Source organism: Neoarius graeffei, chromosome 2 (genome assembly GCF_027579695.1).
Source record: "Neoarius graeffei isolate fNeoGra1 chromosome 2, fNeoGra1.pri, whole genome shotgun sequence".
Lineage (NCBI taxonomy): Eukaryota > Metazoa > Chordata > Actinopteri > Siluriformes > Ariidae > Neoarius > Neoarius graeffei.
Genome location: NC_083570.1, coordinates 35,734,400 through 35,760,479, shown reverse-complemented (window position 1 = coordinate 35,760,479; position 26,080 = coordinate 35,734,400). Strand labels below are relative to the sequence as shown.

Here is a 26,080-nt window from a genome sequence, read left to right as displayed (position 1 = left end):
CATTTTCCAACATGACAATGCCAAACCACATACTGCATCAATTACAGCATCATGGCTGCATAGAAGAAGGGTCCGGGTACTGAACTGGCCAGCCTGCAGTCCAGATCTTTCACCCATAGAAAACATTTGGCGCATCATAAAACGGAAGATACGACAAAAAAGACCTAAGACAGTTGAGCAACTAGAATCCTACATTAGACAAGAATGGGTTAACATTCCTATCCCTAAACTTGAGCAACTTGTCTCCTCAGTCCCCAGACGTTTACAGACTGTTGTAAAGAGAAAAGGGGATGTCTCACAGTGGTAAACATGGCCTTGTCCCAACTTTTTTGAGATGTGGTGTTATGAAATTTAAAATCACCTAATTTTTCTCTTTAAATGATAAATTTTCTCAGTTTAAACATTTGATATGTCATCTATGTTCTATTCTGAATAAAATATGGAATTTTGAAACTTCCACATCATTGCATTCCGTTTTTATTTACGATTTGTACTTTGTCCCAACTTTTTTGGAATCGGGGTTGTAGTATGTTGTAGCAAGAAGATAACATGACATGACGGGGCTCGAAATTCATATTTTTTTTCACCAGCCAGCCGGACTAGTTACCTTCCAAAGTAACTAGCCAAACAGAAAATCAACTCGCCAAAATTTGTTCATGTATGAATTTTACTTCTGTCAAAAATAACACAAAAGAGAGTAGTTACCATTGTTCATGACTAATGTGCATTTATTTCAAGACCCGAGTATTCTGATACTGTTTTTTTTTTTTTTGCACACTTTACAAACTGGCATTTGCTGTTCCACGTCCTCCTCGCGATATCCAAAAAAAAATGCCGGATGACTGACCCCTTACTAGTTCTTTTAGGAACCAATTCGTCCGCTTCCATTTTTTATTTGTCGCTGAAATTGACTGAGCTTACATGGTAGCCTATGCAACACCAGCGATTGCATGAACTGAGTCAGCGCTGTAAACCAAAACTAGGAAATCTTCCTGCAAGTTCCTTTCAGCACCGAGATGTTGCCCGAGATTGGTTGGCGAGTGCATGACGTTATTGTTTTTTTTTTTTACCTTTAGGCAGCCTCTCACGTTACTGCCCGAGGGACAGGGAGAAAACCACTGGAAAAGGTTTTAAACAAACGCAAGTCGGCAGATGACCATAAAATACTCGATAGTTACGATATAATAATTTTATGTATCTCTCACAGAATTTTCGAAGATATATCAAGTATATTCGATATATCGCACAGCCCTAGTCTGAATCTTCGCTTCATATATATTTTTTATTTTCAACTAGCCAGCCGGGCTTCCTAGTAACAGGAATTACCCGCCAAATGACAAATTAAAGTCGCTGTATTTAAAATGTATTTTAAAAAAAAAATAGAAAGTCGGAAGTGAATATAGAAGAGTTTGCTTAAGAATCTCATTTTATTTTTTTTCTGCTCGCATTCGAGTTGCTTCTTCATGAAAGTGCTTGATTTCCTTACAGGTGAAGCCACTTTCTTATTCGACACGGAAAACCCAGATTGGTTTCAAACAACTCAGACATAACTCAGTAAAAAAACCCAACAAGGAGCGACATGTGCGATATATCCTGAAAGAGCAGAAAAGATTAAGAGCAGAGCGCGCTGGAGCTTTGTTTCTGTTATCAGAGGAACCCAATCCTGTTCAAAATGTCACCATGGAGTCAGAGTGTAGTAATGAACCGACAGTCTGAGAGAATGCTACACAAACACACTGAACTTTACAGCAGCTGCACGCATGTGAAACGGAAATAAATCGACTAAGGCAGGACAAACTATTTTAGATAAAATCGTTACTGTCCGTTACACACTGATCAACCTGTGTGACTCAGTTGTGCCTTTTCAATCAAGAATAAATGAAGAGGGAACTGAACATTAACCGTTGACTGAAATTATTATTACAAGGGTGATTATAGTTACTATATGACTATAGCTACAACTGGAATGTTGTTAGATCAAATTCAAATAAAATTTTACAATATTGTTTGAAAGTCTAGAGCAAGATATTTTGTTATTTTACAAATAATAACACTTCAGATATTGTTTTAACAATAATAAGCATCGCTGTATAAATGATAGAGTGCAAATAGCTCTGTAACGAGATGTCCTTGGGGTTGCTGAGACATGGAGGGGAGGGAATAGTCTACCATCCAGCCCACAGTTCAGGTCAGAGTCCTTTGAGAGTAAATGCTTGGCTTTCACAGCATTCTGTTCCCAAAAGCTGATGTCGGGAAAAGGCTTTACACAAAGAAGGTTTTCTTGCTTTTGTATTTTAACTGTTCTTCCGTGTCGGGACTCTTCGGGGGAAAAAAGAAGGTATATTTTAACATGTAGCTAATGCTAGGCCACATCTGCACCGTCACTCCAGTCGTTTTGAGGAATTTTGTACGGATCATAACCACGAATAAACTCTAATTTCCGTATACATCTACCCTTCGCTTCTTTCTGACTAAGATTATCCAAGTAATCCGATAGTAGAGCTTTTTTAGCTGTAGTTTTCTTCAGACAACAGCAACAGATGCCGGACATCTCCGCTTGGCTTCAGTATGTGAACAGCATGGAAACAAAGTTCACTTGTCCCCCAGGTATAAGCTAGTGAGGGTTGCTAAGGTAAATGTGATGTCAGTACAAGGGGTTTATACACAGGCAGTGATACAAGAAAGCTATAGATGGCTCAATACTTAAACACACTATTTAGTAGAGTTGTATGAATTTAAAAAAAAAAAAGGTGAATTAAATGTATATTCGGATCCAGAGACCATGGAAAGAGGTGTCCTTAGACTGTACAACCGTTCGACCGATGACGCTATCTCCACTGCCCTCCACTCAGCCCTCACCCACCTGGAGACAAAAGACTCGTATGTCAGAATGCTGTTCATAGACTTTAGCTCAGCATTCAACGCAATCATTCCTCAGCAGCTCATTCACAAACTGGACCAGCTGGGACTCAACACCTCCCTGTGCAACTGGCTGCTGGACTTCCTGACGGGGAGACCACAGACTGTACGGGTCGGCAGCAACTCCTCCAGCACCATCACACTGAACACGGGGGCCCCCCAAGGATGTGTGCTAAGCCCCCTCCTCTTTGCTCTGCTGACCCACGACTGCACACCAACATCCAGCTCAAATCTCTTCATTAAGTTTGCGGATGACACAACTGTGGTGGGTCTCATCAACAATGGCGATGAAACAACCTACAGGAGTGAGGTGAGCCACTTGGCCATGTGGTGCAAGGACAACAATCTCTGTCTGAACGTGGAGAAGACGAAGGAGATTGTTGTGGACTTCAGGAGAGAGCACACCCAGCATGCTCCACTATCTATCGACGGTGCTGCAGTGGAGAGGGTGAGCAGCACCAAGTTTCTGGGTGTGCACATCTCTGAAGACCTGTCCTGGAACAACACCACCGCATCACTGGCCAAAAAAGCCCAACAGCGTCTGTACTTCCTCCACAAACTGAGGAGAGCAAGAGCCCCGGCCCCCATCATGCACACTTTCTACAGAGGCACCATCGAGAACATCCTGACCAGCTGCATCAGAGCAATTCCAGCGTTATGGACGTGACACTTGAACTCAAAATGGCAACAAATGACCCAGTGCATGTTTTATTGTCTCCCAGTATTTAAACAGGTGTTGCATATTTTAAGGCTGTACCATACTGGAGAAGTGATAGAACAAGAACAATTCCCATAGTACATCTAGGGCATGCCAGAAAATGCCAATAAAAGATGCGTTATGGATGTGACAGAAAAAGTATCACTTTTCTTGGGTGACTGTACATTTTTATCAAACTCTGTGAGATTGTAAACCTAATGTCGAAATGGAGAGATCCATTTGATAGAGGGGTCCAAGGTGAATATTAAAAAATCTTTGTTTAAAATATTTTGTATTTCATGCAGAGTTTCGGAAGGAAAAGTCAGCGTTATGGATGTGACGAAATTCCGTTATGGATGTGACGCGTCTGAAATAGACATGGCATATGTTTAGAAAATCAGCAATTTAACCACCACAACCCTTTGAAAAACTCTCTAAATATCAGCTAAAACTATCAAAGTTCTTAAATAATATTTAGGATGGCTATTGTTTTGCTGTTTTGTGGATTTTAGCATACATTTCTGTGGCTTGTGGCAATAATATAGAATTGTACATGATCAAAGTTGATTTTAGCTTGGGTTTTACATTATAAGAAAGAAAGAATGACAGTGACATATTAGGTTGGTTACAAATTGGTTCAACTTATTCACATCTGTAAAATACAGGCCTAGGTGATATCTCTGGGAGTGGTTTTGATGTATTACATGTTGCTTTATTTTTGCATGGTGAGGTTGACATTTACATGGAATTGCCCCTCACCGTGTGGTACGGCGCCTGCACCATGTCCTGCTGCAAGACTCTGCAGCGCATCGTGAGAGCAGCTGAGAGGATCATTGGTGTCTCTCTCCCTTCTCTAATGGATATTTATAACTCCCGCCTCACCCGCAAAGCCATCAGGATTGCAGGTGACCCCACCCACCCATCTCACAGCCTCTTCAGCCTGCTGCCGTCGGGAGGAGACTGCGGAGTCTCCGGGCCAAAACCAGCAGGCTCAAGAACAGTTTCTTTCACCAGGCGGTCAGGAGGCTCAACTCCCTCCCTGTTCTGCCTCTCCTCCCCCCTCTGCCCCCTGTCACAGATTCTGCTTGCACACACCCCTTCAGCATCTGACATGTCATCCTTACAGTCCCCCCCCCAACACACACACACACACACACACACACATCTCATCGTTCATTAACACACTGAACTCAGGGACCGCACATCTCACTTTACCTCGCTCATTTGCACTATTCCTCACTACCTCATCTTAACAGCTGCTAGTTTGTTTATACTGCTTATTTCATGTTTCATATTTACCTGCTATACCTCAAGTGCCCTTGATTGTTTGGTTATTTGAACCAATTTAAGTGTGTGTATGAGTGTTTAGTCTACATCTAGTTCATATCTAGAGTGTTTATACTGTTTATATTGTCTGTTTGAGTGTTTAGTCTGTGTGTAGTTCTTATCTAGTGTTTACACTGTTTATACTGTCTGAGTGTTTAGTCTATGTCTTGTTCTTATCTAGTGTTTATACTGTTTATTTATACTGTTTATATTGTTTGAGTGTTTAGTCTATGTCTAGTTCCTATCTAGAGTGTTTATATTGTTTGTTTTTTTCAAATTATTCTATTTTATTTATTGCATTGCCTGTTTGCACCATGGGTCAGAGAGGACTGATATTTCATCTGTGCTGTATGTCGAGCATGTATAGCATATTTGACAATAAAGTTGATTTGACAAAGCCTAAAAAAGGCACAGAGTCTCTGGAACAAAGAAAACCAGGTGATGGGGAAACACACACACACACACACACACACACACACGTGTGCAAGGTCACAGAGAGGCATTACAAACTCCCAACTGCCTTAATTATATAACAATATCCATTGCAGGGATTTTACACCTCAGCTAAGCATAAAAGACTCTGTGATATTTAGATGTTGATTTTCTGACCCTCTTTGCTTACCCTGTACAAAGGGCTGCACTCGTCCTTAAAGCAGGGGACTAGGCGGGAGTAAATCTGGAGAGAGTAGTAATACGCAGCCACTTGTAGTGACAGAGCTGAAGGAGGCTGCTTCTCAAAACATGAGTTTGCATCCAGCACCTGAAAGACAGACACTGGAATTTAGTCGATGAGGACTATTATTATATTCCCAGGTATATTTTGTTGATAATACATGTATACATGCACACATACCCATGTCCACTTTATTAACACCTCTACACATTCATGCAGTTACCTAATCAGCCAATCATGTGGCAGCAGCAAGACAAAGAATGGGAAGGAAAAAGAAGGGAAAAGGAGGGAAAATTACAAGACATGACCAGGGAAGAGAAGGAAAAGAGAGAGAGGTTGAGATGAGCAGGATGTGGAAAGGGATTCCTAGAAAGACAGGAAAAAAGACAGAAGGCAAGAAAGAGAGGGAGGGAAAGTAAAATAAAGAAAAAGAACAGAAGGGAACACAATACATATTACATTATGCATAACTATAATGACCATAAGGAAGGGAATACTAAAGAAGCAAAAATGTAAGGTGCTGAAAAGAAAAGAAAATGGTAAGACAAGTGATAAATGAAAAAGGAAACGAAACAGAAAAAATGAGAAAGATAGTGAAAGAGACTAGAAAAAAGAAGAGACTAAAGAGAAAAAGTGCATCTGAGAAGCAAAGAGTAATCTTGTGTGCACAGAGTGTGTTCCTTTGTAAATCACAGAAGAGGACACTGCCGGAGCTGGCGCTGAGTGTGGATGTTCAGTCATAAAGCGGGGCATTGTGAGAATTCTCGACTGCGTGTGTGTTGCTGCACTACATGCTTCAGCCGAGGATGTTCTTGGCAAAGCAACAAAGTCAGTAAACATCCTCAATCTTGAGTTAATTCTTGTGTGAGCCTGAAGCAAACACACCCACTCCACTGAGCTTTTTTACATTCCCCTCACTTTTTCTCATCCAAATCTTCCTCCGTCATTTTCAAAGCAACTTAAGCTCACACTTCAAACATGCTTCCAAAAGCTAGAAGAAAAGTATGAAAGAAGGGCAAATACACTTAAGCACACATTAGCACAGAGCCACACTGGAACATGAACAAACAAAAACAAACTCACCTGAGGCAAAGCAAGCAAATAGGCCAGCGCCAGTGTCATGTCCCTGGGAAAGGCTTCACTAGCCAACTGGAGCAGAACTGAGAGAGAGAGAGAGAGAGAGAGAGAGAGAGAGAGAGAGAGAGAGAGAGAGAGATTTTTTTCCATCTCACTACTGGATGAAAAGCATTATGGAACGAAATAAGAAAGGAAGAAAGGAATTAATTAAAATTTTATACATATTGTGCAATTCAAATGGTAAAAATCCCAATTAATTCCATTTCATTACAAGGTTGTACTTCTACAAAGTGTCCAAGCTGTGGTGGACCCTTGTGCAAAAAAGTACAAGTATTCAGGCTAAATAATACTTCAAATGCACCAGAGATGTAGCTGTTAACCTAAAATTAGCAACCGTCTCCAGGCTCCATAACCACTTTGAATTGCTTAATTAACATATGCTCAGAGCTAAATAACATGTCCACTGCTGATAAAAGAAGATAGCAGCCAAACATCAAAACATCCAGACCCTGCACTATGAGATGGACAAGCCAGTCCATTCTTATAAAAAAAAAAAAAAATACATATATATGTATACACCATATTATATATATAAAAAAAATCTCCTTCTCACCCCCAGCGGGGGGTGGGGGGGGGGGGGGGGGTGGTATCCATGTCATCCTCAAGCTCGGGTCCTCTACCAGAGGCCTGGGAGTTTGAGGGTTCTGCGCAGTATCTTCGATGTTCCTAGGACTGCGCTCTTCTGGACTGAGGCTTCAGATGTTGTTCCTGGGATTTGCTGGAGCCACTCTCCCAGTTTGGGGGTTACTGCCCCAAGTGCCCCCACTACCACGGGGACCACGCAACCCTTGACCTTCCACATCCATTCCAGCTGCTCTTTCAACCCTTGATACTTCTCAAGTTTCTCATGTTCCTTCTTCCTGATGTTGGCGTCAGCTGGGATCGCCACATCTACCACCACCACCCTCTTCTGCTCTTTGTCCACCACCACTATGTCCAGTTGGTTAGCCAGGATCTGTTTGTCAGTCTGGAAGCTGAAGTCCCACAGAACCTTGGCCCTGTTGTTCTCAGCCACCTTCTGTGGTATGGCCCATTGGGACTTGGGTACTTCTATTCCATACTGGTTGCAGATGTTCCTGTATACTATCCCAGCCACTTGGTTGTGCCTCTCCATGTACGCTGATCCAGCTAGCATCTTACACCCTGCTACTATGTGCTGGACTGTTTCAGGGGCTTCTTTGCACAGTCTGCATCTTGGGTCTGATCTACTCTGGTAGATCCTGGCCTCTATGGCTCTTGTGCTTATGGCCTGTTCTTGTGCTGCCATGATTAGTGCCTCTGTACTGTCTGTCAGTCCTGCATTATCCAGCCACTGGTAGGATTTCTTGATATCAGCCACTTCCTCTATCTGACGGTGGTACATGCCATGTAGGGGTTTGTCCCTCCAGGTTGTCTGTTCCTCCTCCTCCTCTGCACTCTCATCAGGGTTCTGCTGTCTGAGACATTCACTTAGCAATTCATCCTTTGGGGCCATCTTTCTGATGTATTCTCGGATTTTCGATGTTTCATCCTGGACCGTGGTCTTGACGCTCACTAGCCCTCGGCCTCCCTCTTTCCGCTTAGTGTATAGTCTCAGGGTGCTGGACTTGGGGTGGAACCCTCCATGCATGGTGAGGAGCTTTCTAGTCTTGATATCTGTGGCTTCTATCTCCTCCTTTGGCCAGTTTATGATACCAGCGGGGTATCTGATGACTGGTAGTGCGTACATGTTGATGGCTCGGACCTTGTTCTTACCATTCAGCTGACTTTTCAGGACCTGCCTTACTCTCTGGAGGTATTTGGATGTGGTTGACTTCCTTGTGGCCTCTTCATGGTTTCCATTAGCCTGTGGGATGCCAAGGTACTTGTAGCTGTCTTGGATATCACCCATGTTGCCCTCTGGTAGGTCAATCCCCTCAGTCCGGATCATCTTGCCTCTCTTTGAGACCATCCGGCCACACTTGTCCAATCCGAATGACATCCCTATGTCATCGCTGTAGATCCGGGTGGTGTGGATCAGCGAGTCTATTTCTCGTTCGTTCCTGGCATACAGCTTGATGTCATCCATGTAGAGCAGGTGGCTGATTGTTGCCCCACTACGGAATCAGTACCCGTAGCCGCTCTTTGTGATGATCCGACTGAGGGGGTTCAGGCCTATGCAGAACAGCAGTGGTGATAGCGCATCTCCTTGGTATATGCCGCACTTGATGTTGACTTGGGCAATGGGTTTTGAGTTGGCCTCTAGGGTTGTCGTCCACATTTCCATTGAGTTCTGGATGAAGGTCCTTAGGTTCCTGTTGATCTTATACAGTTCCAGACATTCCAGTATCCATGTGTGTGGCACTGAGTCGTAGGCTTTCTTGTAGTCAATCCAGGCAGTGCACAGGTTGGTCTGTCTCTTCTTACAGTCTCGGGTGACTGTTCTATCGACCAGTAGCTGGTGTTTGGCTCCTCTGGTGTTACTGCCAATTCCTTTCTGTGCCTCGCTCATGTATTGAGCCACATGCTTACTCATTTTTGCCGCAATGATGCCTGACAGGGCCTTCCATGTTGTGCAGAGACAGGTAATTGGCCGGTAGTTGGATGGGATGGGTCCCTTCTGGGGGTCCTTCATGATTAGGACTGTCCTGCCTTGGGTTAGCCATTCTGGGTGGGTCCCATCCCTCAGCAGCTCAGCAGAGGGCAATGGTCCACTAACCATTGGGCATCGGTGTTGTGTGATGCCTTTCTTTCCCATATATCTTTCCAGTATTTTTCCACCTCAGCTCTTGGTGGGTCTGACCGGTTGTTGTTCCCCTGCCACTGAGAGTACACCTTGGCTGGTTCAGTGGAGAACAGCTTGTTTATTCTCCTGGCCTCTCCCTCCTTGGTGTATCTCTTCAACCGGGTGGCCAGAGCTGTTAGTCGCTGTTTGGCAGTTTCGAGTGCCTCTGGTATGGAGAGTGAGTTGTACTTCCTGGGTGCCCCTTTATTCACCATGTTCCCTTTCTGTAGTTCAGCTAGCTGGCTAACTTCTCTCCGTGCTGCCTTTATCTTGGCCTCTAATCGTCTCTTCCATGGTGGATACTGTTTGTTATGTCCCGAGCCCACCTTGTGTCCAAGCATCTCCATGATTACTGTTGCTGTACTGTGTATCAGCTTGTTGGTCTCAGTGATGGTTCTTGTGGAGATTGTCTTCAGAGCAGCATTCACATCTACTAGTAGATCTTCTGAAGGTACTTGGCAACTCAGCTTCAGTATTCGTCGGGGGCTCCAGGTTTCCAGTTGGGTCACGATCTTCCTTCTCAGGTCAGCAGCTCTTGTGTTGAGGCTGTTAGCTGTTGGGGCTTGGTACCCAATCTCTGGTTGTGGGGATGATGATGACATCTCCCCGCTGACCTGTCTTCCTGGCTCCCCCTTGCCGTAGCATCGTTGTTGTATTTCATTAATCGTATTAATGTTGTAATTAATTACGGATGTTGGAACACTGCGCTAATAGCTGTTTCTTTGTTAGCCTTGATTGTGGGTTTCGAAGTATCCAATGGTCCCACATTCGCTGCATGTATCCCCTCTCTCTGGGATTGCTTGTATAGTAGCATTCCAGCAAATCCGTATTTTCTGTCCTCATCCATCGATGTCTTGTTCCAGTAGCCCATTTCTCATCAGTTTGCCCTGGTTCCCTAGCAACTGCCGCAGACCTTGTTGAATATACTTTTCAGAAGTTGGACATTTCTGTATTGTAAATCCTTTTTTGATTGATCTTAGGGAACATTCTAATAATTTGAGATACTGGATTTCTGATTTTCATGAGCTATAAGCCATAATCATCAAAATTAAAACAAAAAAGGCTTTAAATATTTCACTTTACATGTAATGAATACAGAATATATAAAAGTTTACCTTTTTGAATTAAATTATGAAAAAAAGGAACTTTTTCATGGTATTCTAATTTTTTGAGATGCACTAGTACACGCACACACCATGATACAAGTTGCACATCTATCCATCCATCGCTTATCTGGTTCTGGGTTGAGGGGGCAGTAGTCTCAGAAATTATGCCCAAACCTCCCTCTCCCCAGCCACCTCTTCCAGGGGGGTGGCAAAGCATTCCTAGGACAGCAGAGACACGTAATCCCTCAAGTGTGTCCTGGGTCTGCCTTGGGTTCTTCTCCCAATTGGACATGCCCAAAATGCCTCCCCTGGGAGGCATCCTAGACAGATACCCAAACCACCTCAGCTGGCTCCTTTCCATGTGAAGGAGCAGTGGCTGTAGTCTGAACCCCTCCCGAATGTCTGAGCTCCTCACCCTAAGGCTGAGCCCACACATCCTGTGGAGGAAGCTCGTTTCTGCTGTGTGTATCCGTGATCTTGATCTTTCGGTCATTACTCAGAGCTCATGACCATAGGTGAGGGAAGGGACGTAGACTGACCAGTAAATTGACAGCTTTTTCTTATGGCTCAGTTTTCTCTTCACCATGACAGATTGGTAGAGTGTCCATATAACTGCTGTCGCTCCACCAATCTGCCCATCTATTTCTCATTCCTTATCATGTGTGAACAAGACCCCAAGATACTTAAAATTCATCCATTTGAGGCAGCGACCTACCCCCAACCTGGAGATGGCATTCCACCCTTTTCTGGCTGAGGACCATGGCCTCTAATTTAGAGGTGCTGATTGTCATCACAGCCATTTCACACTCGGCTACAAACTGTCCCAGGGCACACTGGAGGTCACAGCTTGATGAACCCAAAAGGACAAAGTCATCTGGAAAAAGTAATGACACTATCCTGATGCCCCCCAAACTAGACACCTTCCACCCCCCTGACTGCACCTAGAAATCCTTTCCATAAAAATTATGAACAGCATCAGAGACAAAGGGCAGCCCTGGAGGAGTCCAACGCCCACCAAGAACAAGACTTACTGCTGGCAATGCGAACCAAGTTTTCGATCTGTTCATACAGGGACCTAATGGCCCATTTCAGTGGGCCCGGTACCCCATACTCCCAGAGCACCTCCAACAAAACTACCCTGAATACTAATGCACACCACATTTTTCAGATTTTTATTTGTTTAAAATTTTGAAGACCATTTATCATTTTCGTTTCACTTCACAATTATGTGCTACTCTGTGTTGGTCTATCACATAAAATCTCAATAAAAAACTTTTAAGTTCGTGGTTGAGGAGGGAATGAGGGTGAAATGGTGACAAGACCTATTTATTGTCAGTTATTGTTCTAGTTAAGAGCCTGAATGGCCTGAGGGAAGACGCTCCTCCTCATTCTCCCACTGTTGGCCTTAAGGGAGCGAAAATGCTTCTCTGACCTCAACAGAGAGAATAGTCCATAGTTGGGATGGCTGATGTCCTTTATCTTCCTGGCTTTGGTCCGGCACCGCTTAGTGTAGATAGACTGCAGGTCAGGGAGCTTGGTTGGATCTTGGTTAGAGCGCTGATCCAACTCACTATCATGTGGTGACCAGTCAACAGCTCAGCATCTCTCTTCACCCGAGAGTCCAAGACATCCGTCTGGGTTTGCCAGGTCTGTCTGGCATCTTCCCCTGCCATGTGATCCAACTCATTACCTGGTGGTGACCAGTTGACAACTCAGCATCTCTCTTCAACCAAGTGTCCAAGACATATGGCCACAGGTCTGATGATGCGAGTACAAAATCAATCATCGACCTAAGACCTAGCGTACTCTGGTATTAAGTGTACTTACTGTATGAACACACTTATGCTTGACCATGGTGTTAGTTATGGACAGAATATGCAGAGCACAGAAGTCCAATAACAGAACACCACTCAGTTTCAGATTGGATAGGTCGTTCCTCCCAATCACACACCCATGTGTGCGTTAAAGTCCCCTAGCAAAATCACACAGTCACCCAGCAAAATCACACAGTCACCCAAAGGGGTGCCCTCCAGCACCCCCACCCAAGGCAAAATACTCCAAACTGATTTTCAGTGCATAAGCACAGACAACAGTAAGCCCATGTCCCCCAACTTGAAGCCTCAGGGAGGCAACTCATCTACCAGGGTTGAATTCCAATGTACTGGAACCAAACTGGGGGGCTATGAGAAAACCCACACCTGCTCACTGCCTCTTGCCGAGGGCAACTCCAGAAGAGAGTAGAATCCAACCTCCCTTCATGTTTTGTTCTGGAGTCCGTACCATGCTTTGAGGTGAGCCCAACTATATTTAGCTGGTACCCCTCTACCACTTGCATGAACTCAGGCTTCTTTCCCACCATAGAGGTTACATTTCATGTTCCAAGACCCAGTTTCGTCAGATGGGGATCGGACTGCCAAGGCACTCGCCTTGTACTGCCACCCAATCCACATTGCACTAGACCCTTATGGTTTTCCCTGCCAGTGGTGAGCCCACAGGACAGCAGACCCATAAAGCTCTTTTGGGCTGAGCCTGTCTGGGCCTCATGGGTAAGGGCCACAAGGCGCTCGCAGACAAGCCCCTCCCCCAGCCCTGGCACCAGAGCGGGGACCTGGTATCCCTGTTCTGGGCAAGGTACCGGTGTCCCTGTTTTTCTTTTTCCTCATGAGGGTCTTCTGAAGTTGTACAGAGCAGCACAATTACATAAATATTAAATGTCAGTGATGAACGTAATAAAAATTCAACATGGATGTGGGTTACCTTCAGTAGCTGGAAAAAGCTGTTGCCCCTCACTCTTGGTCTCGGCTAATTTTCCGGTGCGGAGCAAAACTTCTGCAAAGTCTTCCTGAGGGACGTAATCATAGGAAGAGTAGACATCGTCCATCTAAAACACACAGCAGCAAATTTTCAGACACTAAGGAATCTTTTTCTCTTTTTTTTTTTTTTTAAATTGCATATATTTCTCAGGCGATATTGCAAATAAATATGCTCTATATAACGTGCTATTATTGATCGAACCCATTAGGACAGGTAATGCATACAGAGTCCCACGAAGTCCCTGGAGGCAGTAATGTATGAGTGGTGGAATACATTTTCAAAACATTTTACAAAGGAAGCAAGGAAGACTGGAAGGTGTGGAAAGTAAAATAAAAATCATATATGATACTAGAAAGGAATCCTGCAATCATATTTTTTATATAATCCTAATTTCAGAAGATTATAATGGAAATTGAAAAGTTAAAACACTGGTCAGAAAATAGAGAAATTAAGGTTAAGGAGTGTATGGGAGACAGTTATAATGGCAAACCTGAGTCAAGCAAAAAAGGGCAACCAGAGCAAAGGGGAAAATATGAGAACGGAAAAATCTCTGACCCAAGCAGGTGGGGTGATGGGGCAGATGGAGAGAGGGATGATGTTGGTGAAAAAAAAAAACTTGACTCTGACAGATTAAAAAAAAATAGATAAATGGGACATGGGCCTGTTATAATGGTGAGAAATCCAGGCATTGGAGTATACCAGAAACTTCTGGGAGGAGATGAGGTCTGATTAAAATATAACAGGCGGGGGCTTCTGAAAGGTATAAAAAAAAAAGTGTAATCAGCCACAGCCTCATCCTGGGATGAATGCTCAGGTTGTTACTGGGAATTGTCGGCATGCAATAAAGCTGTTCTCTGCCACCAAGTGGACTTCGGAAGAATTTTTATTAAGCTGAAAGTTTTATTATTTTTTCCCCAATTTAATAATTAGATTCTTAACTGACTGAGTAATAGTACTGAGTTGAAGCCAGCGACACCATTCCGTCACTGCGACAAAAGACAGAAGGAAAGAAGGAAGGAAGACTGGAAGGAATTTCAAGATAAACACTATTCTGAATGTGTAGACGAAGCCCCAAGCCCCAAGAGGAAGTAATATATACTGGAGTATTTTCAATACATATTAAGAGTTAAAGTTCTCACACACACAAACACCGATCAGCCATAACATTATGACCACTGACAGGGGACGTGAATAACATTGATTATCTCATTACAGTGGCACCTGTCAAGGGGTGGGATATTAGTCAGATAGAGAACAGTCAGTTCTCCAAGTTGATGTGTTGGAAGCAGGAATAACAGGCAAGCGTAAGGATCTGAGCATCTTTGACAAGAGCCAAATTGTGATGGCTGGATGACTGAGTCTGTGCATCTCCAAAATGGCACATCTTGTGGGGTGTTCCCAGTATGCAGGGGTTAGTAGCTACCAAAAGTGGCCCAAGGAAGGACAACCAGTGAACCGGAGACAGGGTCATGGGTGTTAAAGGCTCACTGATTTCCATGGGGCATGAAGGCTTCTCCATATGGTCCAATCCCACAGAAGAGCTACTGCAGCAAAACCTGCTGAAAAAGTTAATGCTGAGACCTTTCTGTTTTAGCCAGCATTAACTTTTTCAACAGGTCGTCTTCAGGAGAGCTGGAGAGGCCTAAAAGCCACAGTGTCTCACACCCATTGTGAAATTTGGTGGTGGATCAGTGATGATCTGGGGGTGCTTCAGCAAGGCTGGAATGGGGCAGATTTTTGTTTGTGAAGGACGCATGAATCCAGCCATGTACAAAGTTATCCTGGAAGAAAACTTGCTTCTTTCTGCTCTGACAATGTTCCCCAACTCTGAGTATTAAGTCTTCCAGCAGGACAGTCCTCCATACCACACAGCCAGATCAATCAAAGTGTGGATGGAGGACCACAAGATCAAGACCCTGTCATGGCCAGCCCAATCTCCAGACCTGAACCCCATTGAAAACCTCTGGAACGTGATCAAGAGGAAGATGGATGGTCACAAGCCATCAAACAAAGCTGAGCTGATTGAATTTTTGTGCCAGGAGTGGCATAAAGTCACCCAAGAGCAAATGTGAAAGACTGGTGGAGAGCATGCCAAGGTGCATGAAAGCTGTGATTAAATGCCAGGGTTATTACACCAAATATTGATTTTTGATCTCATCCTAAGTTCAAACATTAGTCTTGTGTTGTTTAGAAGTGAATAGGATCTTGATTTCTATGCATCATTCAAGGTCTGAAATCACTTCATCTTTTTTATTATTTTGACCAGTTGTCATTTTCTGCAGAATTTTATTTTATGTGGAATTTGGGGGCAGGGACTGGGGGGAATTCAATAAGTCCCATAAGATAAAGAGATAACGTGATATAATTTAATGACAAATGTATTCAGTAACTTGAACAAACTAGAACTTTGAACTTATTTTCATAACAAAAATACATAAAACATACATAAACATTGAAAATACAACATGTACATGTAGGCCTACATGTATCAACTATATTCTCTCATGACAAGATTTGGCACTTGATATACAAGTACATGTACTGACATTTATGCTAATATTCAAAACCTAGCTATACTCCCTGCATTTCAGGCCCTTCCAAAGACGTCTAGGAACAGACCAATCCAAGACATCATCAGAGAGGGCTGCCCTAAGCTCTGGCCCATCTGTCCGAATTCTTATACGAGCATTCAGTATAAGCTGGGTCGTTCTTGATCTTACTTTGGTCTTTACTATTTTCATTTGGCTGAATAGTCTCTATGACTCAAGTGTTGTGAGTGGTAGTGTCAAAATTGCTGCAGCTAGGAAGGGTTAGGTGTTCAAAATTAACGCGTGAACGCTAGATGATTAAATTTGTGGAGTTAACGTGACAACTTTTTTAACGCTTTAATGCATGCGCAGAATGACCCGCCCCGTATATCCCACAACCTGTTGGCCCTCTGGATGGGAAGTTCAAGTATATAAAAAAAAAACAAAGATGGAACAAATCAATAAACACACTGTCATTTGCCTACACTGCAGGAAGGAGTTTTTGTTTCACCGAAGCACCTCAAGTTTAAATTACCATCTCAACGCCAAGCATGTATTTGTCGGGCCTTCAACTTCAGGTGTTACATCTGGCTTGTGTCAGACCACCCTCACCGAACGCAGGGCATTAAGTAAGTCTACCTTTGACAAGTTGACTGACACAATTGCCAAATGGATTGCCAAGGACTGTAGACCGATTAATATTGTTGAGGACAAGGGCTTCACAGAAGTTTTGAAAGTTGCAACTCTTGACGCGTTCTACAAGCCACCGTCAAGAGGCACAGTAATGAATAAAATCCATGAACTCGATGAAGCTAAAAAGAAAACTAAGGAAGAGGATTTGGCTTCAGCAGAATATGTCGCCCGACAGGAGACGACCGGACCTCTGTGAGTAACAATAATTATCTGGGTATAACTGCACATCACATCACTAAAACCTGGGAACTGAAGTCGTTTGCATTAACCGTAATGAAAACAGAAGAGCGTCACTTTGCAGAGGCATGTGCAGAACAGTTTCAAACAGTAGCATGCAAGCGCTGTTTCGAATTAAGGTTATCTTTTAGTTTGATTTTAAAAAAATGTTCTGAATAACACATCCTATATTCACTAAGAGCCAGCTTGCCTACGACCCTGTAGAACAGGATAAAGCGACTAGAGATAATGAGATGAGATGAGTTATGGTGTGGTATGATTTAGTTGGTTATTTTTCAATCTTAATAATACCATCATTTGGATTTGTCATAAATAAATAAAAAAACAAGCGTTAAGCATACATAATCCGCAGCTACCCTGTGATTAATCAGATTAAACATTTTCATCATTTGACAGCCCTTTTTTATATACATCTGTGTTGATTAACGTTTCTTCCTATTTAAGTGAAGGTTTGCATGTAAATATTTGTAAAATACTCGTGGACATTTTGCTGTGGTTTTTTTTTTCAAGGCTTTTTAAAAACTTGGCATCTTTGACCATTTTAATGGCAGAAAAATCGAGTTGAGACGAGCACATTGGCTGGAACATTACAAAAGTGAAATGAAGAGGAAGAGTGTGGGGCTTCCGGGGGTGGTGTCAGCTGTGTTTATTGAGGGGGGGGGGGGGGGGGGGGGGGGGACCTTTTGGCCCGTTTTTGAGTGATATTGGGCGGCACGGTGGTGTAGTGGTTAGCACTGCCACCTCACAGGAAGGTGGTTCTGGGTTTGAGCCCAGTGCCCAACGGGGGGGCCTTTCTGTGTGGAGTTTGCATGTTCTCCCTGTGTCTGCATGGGTTTCCTCCGGTTACTCAGGTCCCCCCCCACAGTCCAAAAGGCATGCAGTTAGGTTCACTAGCTACTCTAAATTGTCCATAGGTGCGAATATCTGAGCACAAGTAGTATGGCGGCTGCTAGTGGTGCCTTTGTATGCCTTTGAGCCGGCCATGTTGAGTTGTTTCCTTCATAATTCAGCTATTCCGCTGCAAAAAGGATGATTCTAGTGCTACTGAACTCACGGAAATGGTGCTTTATAAGTCCATTATAATCATCATCATCGACTTAGGATTAACTTCTTACACAAAACTGTTGTGTCCCCTACAGTATCAGCAGAAACAGATAACTAGAACGTCAAGGATGTAGTAGCTCATCTGGCCTGCCATCAAAACAACCATGACTACCAAAACATCAAAGAGAACTGAAATGTGACAATGTGAGAGAGGACCAACCTCCACGAAAAATTGTTTACAACAGGAAAATCAACAAAGGACTAAATTTTGTTCCCCAAGGGAAGAGCTACCCAAAACATCGATCAGAGCTAAAGTCGCATGATAAATGAGAGAGGGTGATACAATTCTAGCCAGAAGAAAACTTGTTAAGTTGACCTAATTACTAATTTGTTAGCAAAAAAAAAAACTGACAATACAATGACTAAGTTTGGTGCAGAAGATCTAGTTCTTTCAAATAAAACAATCAGAACTGAAATCCATTGAGAACTGAAGGAGGAGACATGATTTACTGTAACTGAAAATAAACAAAGTTGTAAACAAATTGTTCACAAGAGGAAAATCAGCAAACAAAAGATCAAGTTTTGTTCCTCATGGGAAGATCTACCCCAAACATCGATCAGAACTGGAATCGGATGAGAAATGAGAGAGGAGATATAATTCTAGTGAGAGGCTTGGAAAATTCATTAAATTTAGCCTAATTACTAACTCGTTAGCAAAAAAATTAGTCAAAACAACGACCAAGTTTTGTGCGGAGTGATGAGTTCTTTCAAACAAAACAATTGGAACGGAAATCTGTGGAGAACTGAAGGAGATATGATTTAACAGAATTGTGACAGACGATGGACAGATGGACGACAGACACCACGCCATGGCAATAGCTCATCGGCCTTATGGCCAGATGAGCTAACCACGAGAAAGTCATAAGAAGACTAAATAAGTTTCATTTATATAGCGCCTTTCACAATCTCAGGCTTGCTTTACGTGGGGGATTGGGGATGCAGTTTAAGCAGTAAAGGAGGAAGGGGAAGTGTTCAATGAAGAGAAGCCTTTAATTCAGATTATAAAGTAGAGAAAGAAGAGCAAATCACTGAGAGACTGAGGAACAGATGTTCCAGAGTTTGGGGTCATGGCACTGAAAGACCTGCCTCTCAAGGTGAAAAGCTTGGTGCATGGGACAGCAAGGAGATTATTGATAGAAGACCTGAGAGAGGGAGAGGGGCAATAAGAGGTCAGAAGCTCACTAAGGTAGGGAGGGAGCAAGGTTATGCAGGGCTTTGAAAGTGAGAAGCAAGATTTTGAACTTAATATGGGACTGAACCAGTAGCCAGTGTAAACAAGAGGGGATGGGGGTGATGGGAGTGGAGTGCTTGGTATGGGCAAGAACTGGAACTGCAGAGTTCTGAATATACTTTTGTTTTTGTAAAGACTTAGCCAGCAGGCCGATGAAGAGCGGAATTGCAGTAGTCTAAGTGGGGCATAATGTTAGCATGAACCAGAGTTTGTACATCATTAATAGTCAGAAATGGGCAGAGACAAGCAATGGTACGGGGACGAAAGAAATAAATTTTGGTGAGGTGGCTGATATGAAGATCAAAATTAATTGATGGGTCAAACAGGACATCAATATTTCTGACAGGAGCAGGTTTAACAAGATCAACTATGAGCTACTGCTCACTTACGTATCCCCCCGCTCTCGCTTATATCAGAATGCAAGCAATCGATGGAATAGGACACTTATTATGAATGTTGACTTCAACAAATAATTAACCCTGAAACAAGGAAGTAAAGAGCAGTGTTCTCCCCAGGGATTTCAAATAGCATCCTGGTAAACTGTCATTTTGAAATCACGTTTTGCTTCTTGAAATAGCATCAAAATCCACGCTACATGTTTCATAAATACATTCAGTCGGTAAACAGGAAGTCGATGGGCGACAGACCTGAAAACGGTAGACATGGTATAGAACCCCAAGCTGAAGCTCGGTACCAAATATCAAGCACTTGCTATTTGTAGTTGCTGAGAAAATCGTGATGAAAATTTTGTAAATCCACGCTACATGTTTCATAAATACATTCAGTCGGTAAACAGGAAGTCGATGGGTGACAGACCTGAAAACGGTATAGAACTTGAAGCTGAAGCTCGATACCAAATATCAAGCAGTTGTGATTTGTAGTTGCTGAGAAAAGTGTTACAACATTTTTGTAAAGCCACACTATACATTTCGTAAATACATTCAGTTGGTAAACAGGAAGCTGATGTGCGACAGACTTGAAAATGGTACTGTACACACGGTACAGAACCACAAGCTGAAGTTTGGTACCAAGTGGCTATGATTTGTGGGTGCTGTGAAAAAGGGTGTTTCGGACAGATGGAAATATGGAGATACGGACAGAGGTAAACCAGTATAAACACACACACACACACACCCCTTTGGAGCGGGGGTATAAATAAACAGCATCAATAAAAAAAAAATTGGAGGATGAAATGGTACAGATTTGGGGCGAACCAGTAAAATTTCAGTTTTATCTGTGCTTAACTTGAGAATGTTATCCTGTATCCAAAGCTTTAAATCAAATATACAGTAAATTAGTGTACTGGGACAAGAGTCTATGGGGGAGTATGTACTGCGATGTCACTGGATATCATCTGCATGGCAGTGAATGTTAAGACCATGGCTACGAATAAACTTAACAACAGGTAGGATGTAAATTAGAAAGAGAAGGGGCTCACAAACTGATCCCTGAGGGACACCACAGATAACAGGAGAGGTGGAGGACTTGTGTGGCCCTAGTGTGATAAACTGTTGTCTGTCTGTGAGATACAACCTGAACCACTGTTTCAGCAATATCAATAGAAGAAAGATGGGAAATGAGTGCATCATGATTAACAGTGTCAAATGCTGCACTTAATTCAAGGAGAAGGTGGATACTGAGTGAACCACTATCGACAGACAGGAGGAGATCATTAACACCACGCAGAAGAGGTGTCTCAGTGCTTTGCTGAGTACGGAAACCAGACCGAAAAAGTACACAGTGTGCGCGATCATTCAAAAAGGCACGGAGTTGGATAGCTATCACTCTTTCCATCACTTTAGCTAGGAAAGGAAGATTTGAGATCGGTCTGTAATTGGAAAGAGATGTTAGAGCCAAGTCAGCTTTCTTGAGGATGGGGGTAACTGCAGCAGTTTTGAGGGCAATAGGGACAGAGCCAGAAGAGAGACATGTATTAATTACTAACAAGTGGAATACTGTTTATCAATGAACATGTTTTAAGTCGAGGGGTGGGGGCAGGTTCGAGCTGACAGGAGGAAGGGTTCGACTTAACGATGAATTCGGAGACAGAACGAGAGTCAACAGTTGTGAAACATGTGAGTTTTGTAACCGGAGTAGGAAAATTAACAGGGGAGAATGAGTGAGAAGTAAAAGGAAAACAGTGATGGACATGGTTGATTTTGTTTTCAAAGGAATGTACAAAAGCCTGAGACTACTTAGTTGTATGAGGACATGCTAGTACAGGAGGTTGCAGGCATTTGTTAACAGTATTGAAGCCAAGCAGCCTTTATTACACATACACTGTATTTAACCCATCTGAAGCAGTGAACACACGCATAAGTGAGCAATGAGCGCGCACACATACCCAGAGCATTGGGCAGCCATGCTACATCGCCCAAGGAGTGGGTGTGGGTTAGGTGCCCAACTTCAGGCCATGGCTGCCCCATGTTAACCTAACCGCCTGTCTTTGGACTGTGGGGGAAACCGGAGCACCCGGAGGAAACCCACGCAGACACAGGGAGAACATGCAAACTCCACACAGAAAGGCCCCCGTTAGGGTGCATCAGTTGCCCCCTAAAAATGAAAAGTTTCTCCGATCATGATGCATTTTTGTTTTTATGTTCCTTTTGGTAAGAAAACACACTGGGTGAAATATTTTGACAAAATTCAAAAGTTTAATGGTGGCACCAGGAGCTCAAAGTTATGGAAAAAGCTGCTATTTTATGACTTTTATGACAAAATTTCCATCACTTTTCATGAAACATTATGGCACCTTATAGAGTATACCAAATATCTTAGATACACATTTTTAGTACATATTCTAAATATATTATCAAGCACAGTTTGAGTTTTAGCTGTTCATTGAATCATTGTTCAACTACTTTTAAATAATACAAATGTATTATGAATCACATTAATGCTTCTCAATCCCTTGCAAAGGTTCTTAACATGATCTCTGGGTCACAAGAAATCAATAAATGGAGTCCAACATTGTGATTCAAACCTTACGCGAAAACATAAAATAAGCGTTTTTTGGCGAAAAATGAACCTCATGGTGCCACCGTTAGACTTTTGAATATGGTCAAAAATTTTACAGGACATCTTTATTGGTGAAAAGGAACACCCAAACAAAAATGCATCAGATTTTATGAAAGTCAGGGCAACTGATGCACCCTAGCCCCCGTCGGCCACTGGGCTTGAACCCAGAACCTTCTTGCTGTGAGGCAACAGCGCTAACCACTACACCACTGTGCTGCCCTACTGATGAGTGTCCCTGGCCTAGACTCGGCACCATTTATGATGGGGTTAGTTGGAGTGAGCAGCATTAAGAGCGTCCCTATACTTGTTAATATGCTCCATGTATAACTGAGTGCACAGTAAGGCCAGTTTTCTTATAATGGCACTTAAGACACCAGCTCATGGCCTTCATTACTCTGAGCTCAGGGGTAACCCAAGGACAGGAGCAGGAGGCTAGGACAAGCCAATTCTTTAAAAGGGCTAAATCACTGAGCAGTTCAGAGATGGTGTCATTATAAAGGGAAACCATACTCTCAGGGGAAGAGAGTTTATGTAAGTCAGACAGAGATGAGGACTGAAGGGAAGTAGCAAACAGATTGGAGTTGACAGACCTACTATGATGAAAGGAGACAGAGATTTTCTCCAAAGAAGGAGGATTAGAAATGGGAAAGCTGTATTCAATAAGTATATGACCAGAGATACTATAAACTGAACCAGAGACGGAGACATCATTCAAACCAGTAGAACAGAGCAAATCAAGAAACCATGAGTGCAAGTTGGAAAGTCAACATTCAAAGTTAAAGGTAAAACATTCTAATATTGAGAGGAACTCCGATGTGTAGGAGCGGTCAGTGTCAACATTGTGTCAATATTAAAATCAAAAAGCACAATTATGGCAGCACAAAAGCATGACATCATTGTGAGGAGTTTGTTAAATTCTGACAGGAAGCTTGCAGCAGCTTTGGAAGGATAATAAACTAACCGCAGCAGCAACAGAGGAGAGGAAACAACCTTCAGAGCAACATATTATATTGAGAGTCCTTTGACTTTTAATCCAGATCAATAAACCACAGGCAGGCCACTCCTCTTCCTGTTAATTGGGGTTTTGATAGGCACTTGTAACCAGAGGGAGCTAGCATGTTTAAATGTAGACAGTCACCAGGTTGTTGCCAAGTTTCTGAAAGAAAAAAGGAAAAAAAAAAAAAAAAACATGTCCACTTTCTTCTGGGTAATGAGGTCATTGATGAGTGAGGCTTTATTGGTTGCGGAACGAGCATTCAAAAGGGTGAGATTAAAGTCCAGATGGACAGGTGAGGAAGGTGCAGACAGTTGGATGAAGATGGTCATGATTCACTCCGCGGACAGTTCCAGAGTTGCACTGGTAGACATGATTGTGTCCATACTGTTGAGATAGGAACACTGGAGCTGTCGATAAACGGGTCCTCTTCCTGAGTGGTGGATGAGGAATGGGCGTTGGGCAATTCCAACTGACTGGCACAGATTGTACAACACAGCGATCCAAGCGGATGTGACAGTCAAGATGTTTTAATTCAGTCTGAGAGCATATTAGCTACATTGCCTGGTAATAAACAAACGAGTGCTCTGAGAGCACAAGATCCCCCGCTGGCAACTGTGCCATTACTCTGGTAAAATGCGACTGAATTGAACAAAATTACAATATGCGTATTACCGACATATAACAAAGAATCCTGGTCAAGTTGTCAAAGAATCCTGTCAAGAAATTCCTCCAAAAATTGAGAGGAGTTGATTTCAGAAGGTGAGCACCCTTCCCGGGACGGACAGATGGACATCGCCACAACATAATCCCCCTTCGGGCCTATCGGCCAGCGGGGGATAAAAAATGTGAGGGAAGTTGATTTCAGAAAGCAAGCACACCTTGATGAAATTTCCAAAGTACAAGTTTGTTAATAATCAAGGGCATAACTCTGCTAAAATTTGCCCAAATTAAACGAAATTTCAATATGCGTATAACTGTCATATAACAAAGCCTTTTGCCAAGTTTGGTGAAATTCCTCCATGAATTGTGAGAGGAGTTGATTTCAGAAGAACGTACACCCTCATGAAATTGTCAAAGTAAAAATTATTTAATCAACGGTCAAACACTCTGGTAAAATTTTCACAAACTAAATTAAATCTCAATATGCGTATTACCATCATATAACAAGGCCTTTTGCCAAGCTGCAAGAAATTCATCCAAAAATTGTGAGAGGAGTTGATGTCAGAGAGGCGCACGGTGGTGTAGTGGTTAGCACTGTCGCCTCACAGCAAGAAGGTCCTGGGTTCGAGCCCAGCAGCCGGCAAGAGCCTTTCTTTGCGGAGTTTGCATGTTCTCCCCGTGTCCGCGTGGGTTTCCTCTGGGTGCTCCGGTTTCCCCCACAGTCCAAAGGCATGCAGGTTAGGCTAATTGGTGGCTCTAAATTGACCGTAGGTGTGAATATGAGTGTGAATGGTTGTTTGTCTCTATTGCCCCTTTTCCACCAAAGCAGTTCCAAGGCTGGTTGGGCCCAGTGCTTAGTTTGGAACCGGGTTTTCTGTTTCCACTGACAAAGAACTGGCTCTGGGGCCAGAAAAAACGGTTCCAGGCTAGCACCAACTCTTTGCTGGGCCAGAGGAAAGAACCACTTACGTCGGGGGGTGGGGGTGGTGGAGTTGTTAAGACCGACAACAATAGCAAGACTGCGAAAGATCGCCATTTTTAAGCGACGAGAAGCAGCAGCTGTACAAACGCGAAGTCATCCATTATTGTTGCTGTTGCTGCTTCTTCTTCTCCGTGTTGTTGTTGCTTCGATGTTTGTGCCAAGGTTTATGCAAACGCAGCGACGTAACTGACGTATACAGCGACGTAACTGACGTATATAGCGACGTAATGACGTGGCTCCCCTTAGCACCCCGAGCTATGGAAAAGCAAACTGGTTCTTAGCTGGCTCGCAAGTTGAACAAGTTGTGAACCAGCACTGGCCCCGAACCAGCCCTGGAACCGATTTGGTGGAAAAGGGGTATATGTGTCAGCCCTACGATGACCTGGCGACTTGTCCAGGGTGTACTTTGCCTCTCGCCCATAGTTAGCTGGGATAGGCTCCAGCTTGCCTGCAACCCTGTAGAACAGGATAAGCAGCTACAGATAACGGATGGATGGATGGAGTTGATGTCAGAAGGAAAGCACACCTTCACGAAATTGTCAAAGAACAAGGCTGTTAAATCAAGGGCTGTAACTCTGGTAAAATGCGACTGAATTGAACAAAATAACAATATGCGTACTAATGAACATAACAATGCCTCTTGCCAAGTTTGGTGAAATTCCTCCACAAATTGTGAGAGGAGTTGATTTCAGAAGGAAAACACACTCTCATGAAATTGTCAAAGTATAATTTTGTTAATCAAGGGCTGAAACTCCGGTAAAATGTGACCCAATTTAACGAAATTACAATATGTGTATTACCGACATACAACAATGCCTTCTGCCAAGTTTGGTGAAATTCCTCCACAAATTGTGACTTGATTTCAGAAGGTCAGCACCCGGGATGGACGGATGGATGGAAATCGCCACAACATAATCCCCTCTTTGAGCCTTTCGACCAGCGGGGGATAAAAACAGGCAGCGAAACTCTGGACGTCAGCCGTAGTCATGACAGAAAAGAAAAGTGAAGTGAATATGCCACACAACACCACACTAACATCAGACCACACACATTAGCCAACCCATATCTCATTACATGACCAGGTAGAAGTTGTGAGAAATGCAGCTGAGCTGCCCTTACATCAATCCAGACTTGCAACAGCAACAAAGCAAGGAGGTAGAAACTCACTCATGACAGATGAAGTCAAAGTGCAGGAGAAGACAAAGAGGGCTCATG

At 43.2% G+C, this 26,080-nt stretch overlaps 1 protein-coding gene across 2 annotated transcripts in view; it reads right to left on the bottom strand.

Moving 5' to 3' along the window:
• The window catches only part of nbas (NBAS subunit of NRZ tethering complex), a 547,303-nt gene that overhangs the window by 256,238 nt on the left and 264,985 nt on the right, over window positions 1-26,080 (bottom strand). For both annotated transcript variants that reach the window (XM_060914124.1, XM_060914123.1), the window contains exons 38-40: window positions 13,359-13,482; window positions 6,699-6,775; window positions 5,565-5,702 (exon numbers count right to left, since the gene is read on the bottom strand). In XM_060914124.1, coding sequence (XP_060770107.1) covers window positions 5,565-5,702; window positions 6,699-6,775; window positions 13,359-13,482 — 339 coding nt within the window. The remainder of the gene's footprint in view (window positions 1-5,564; window positions 5,703-6,698; window positions 6,776-13,358; window positions 13,483-26,080) is intronic.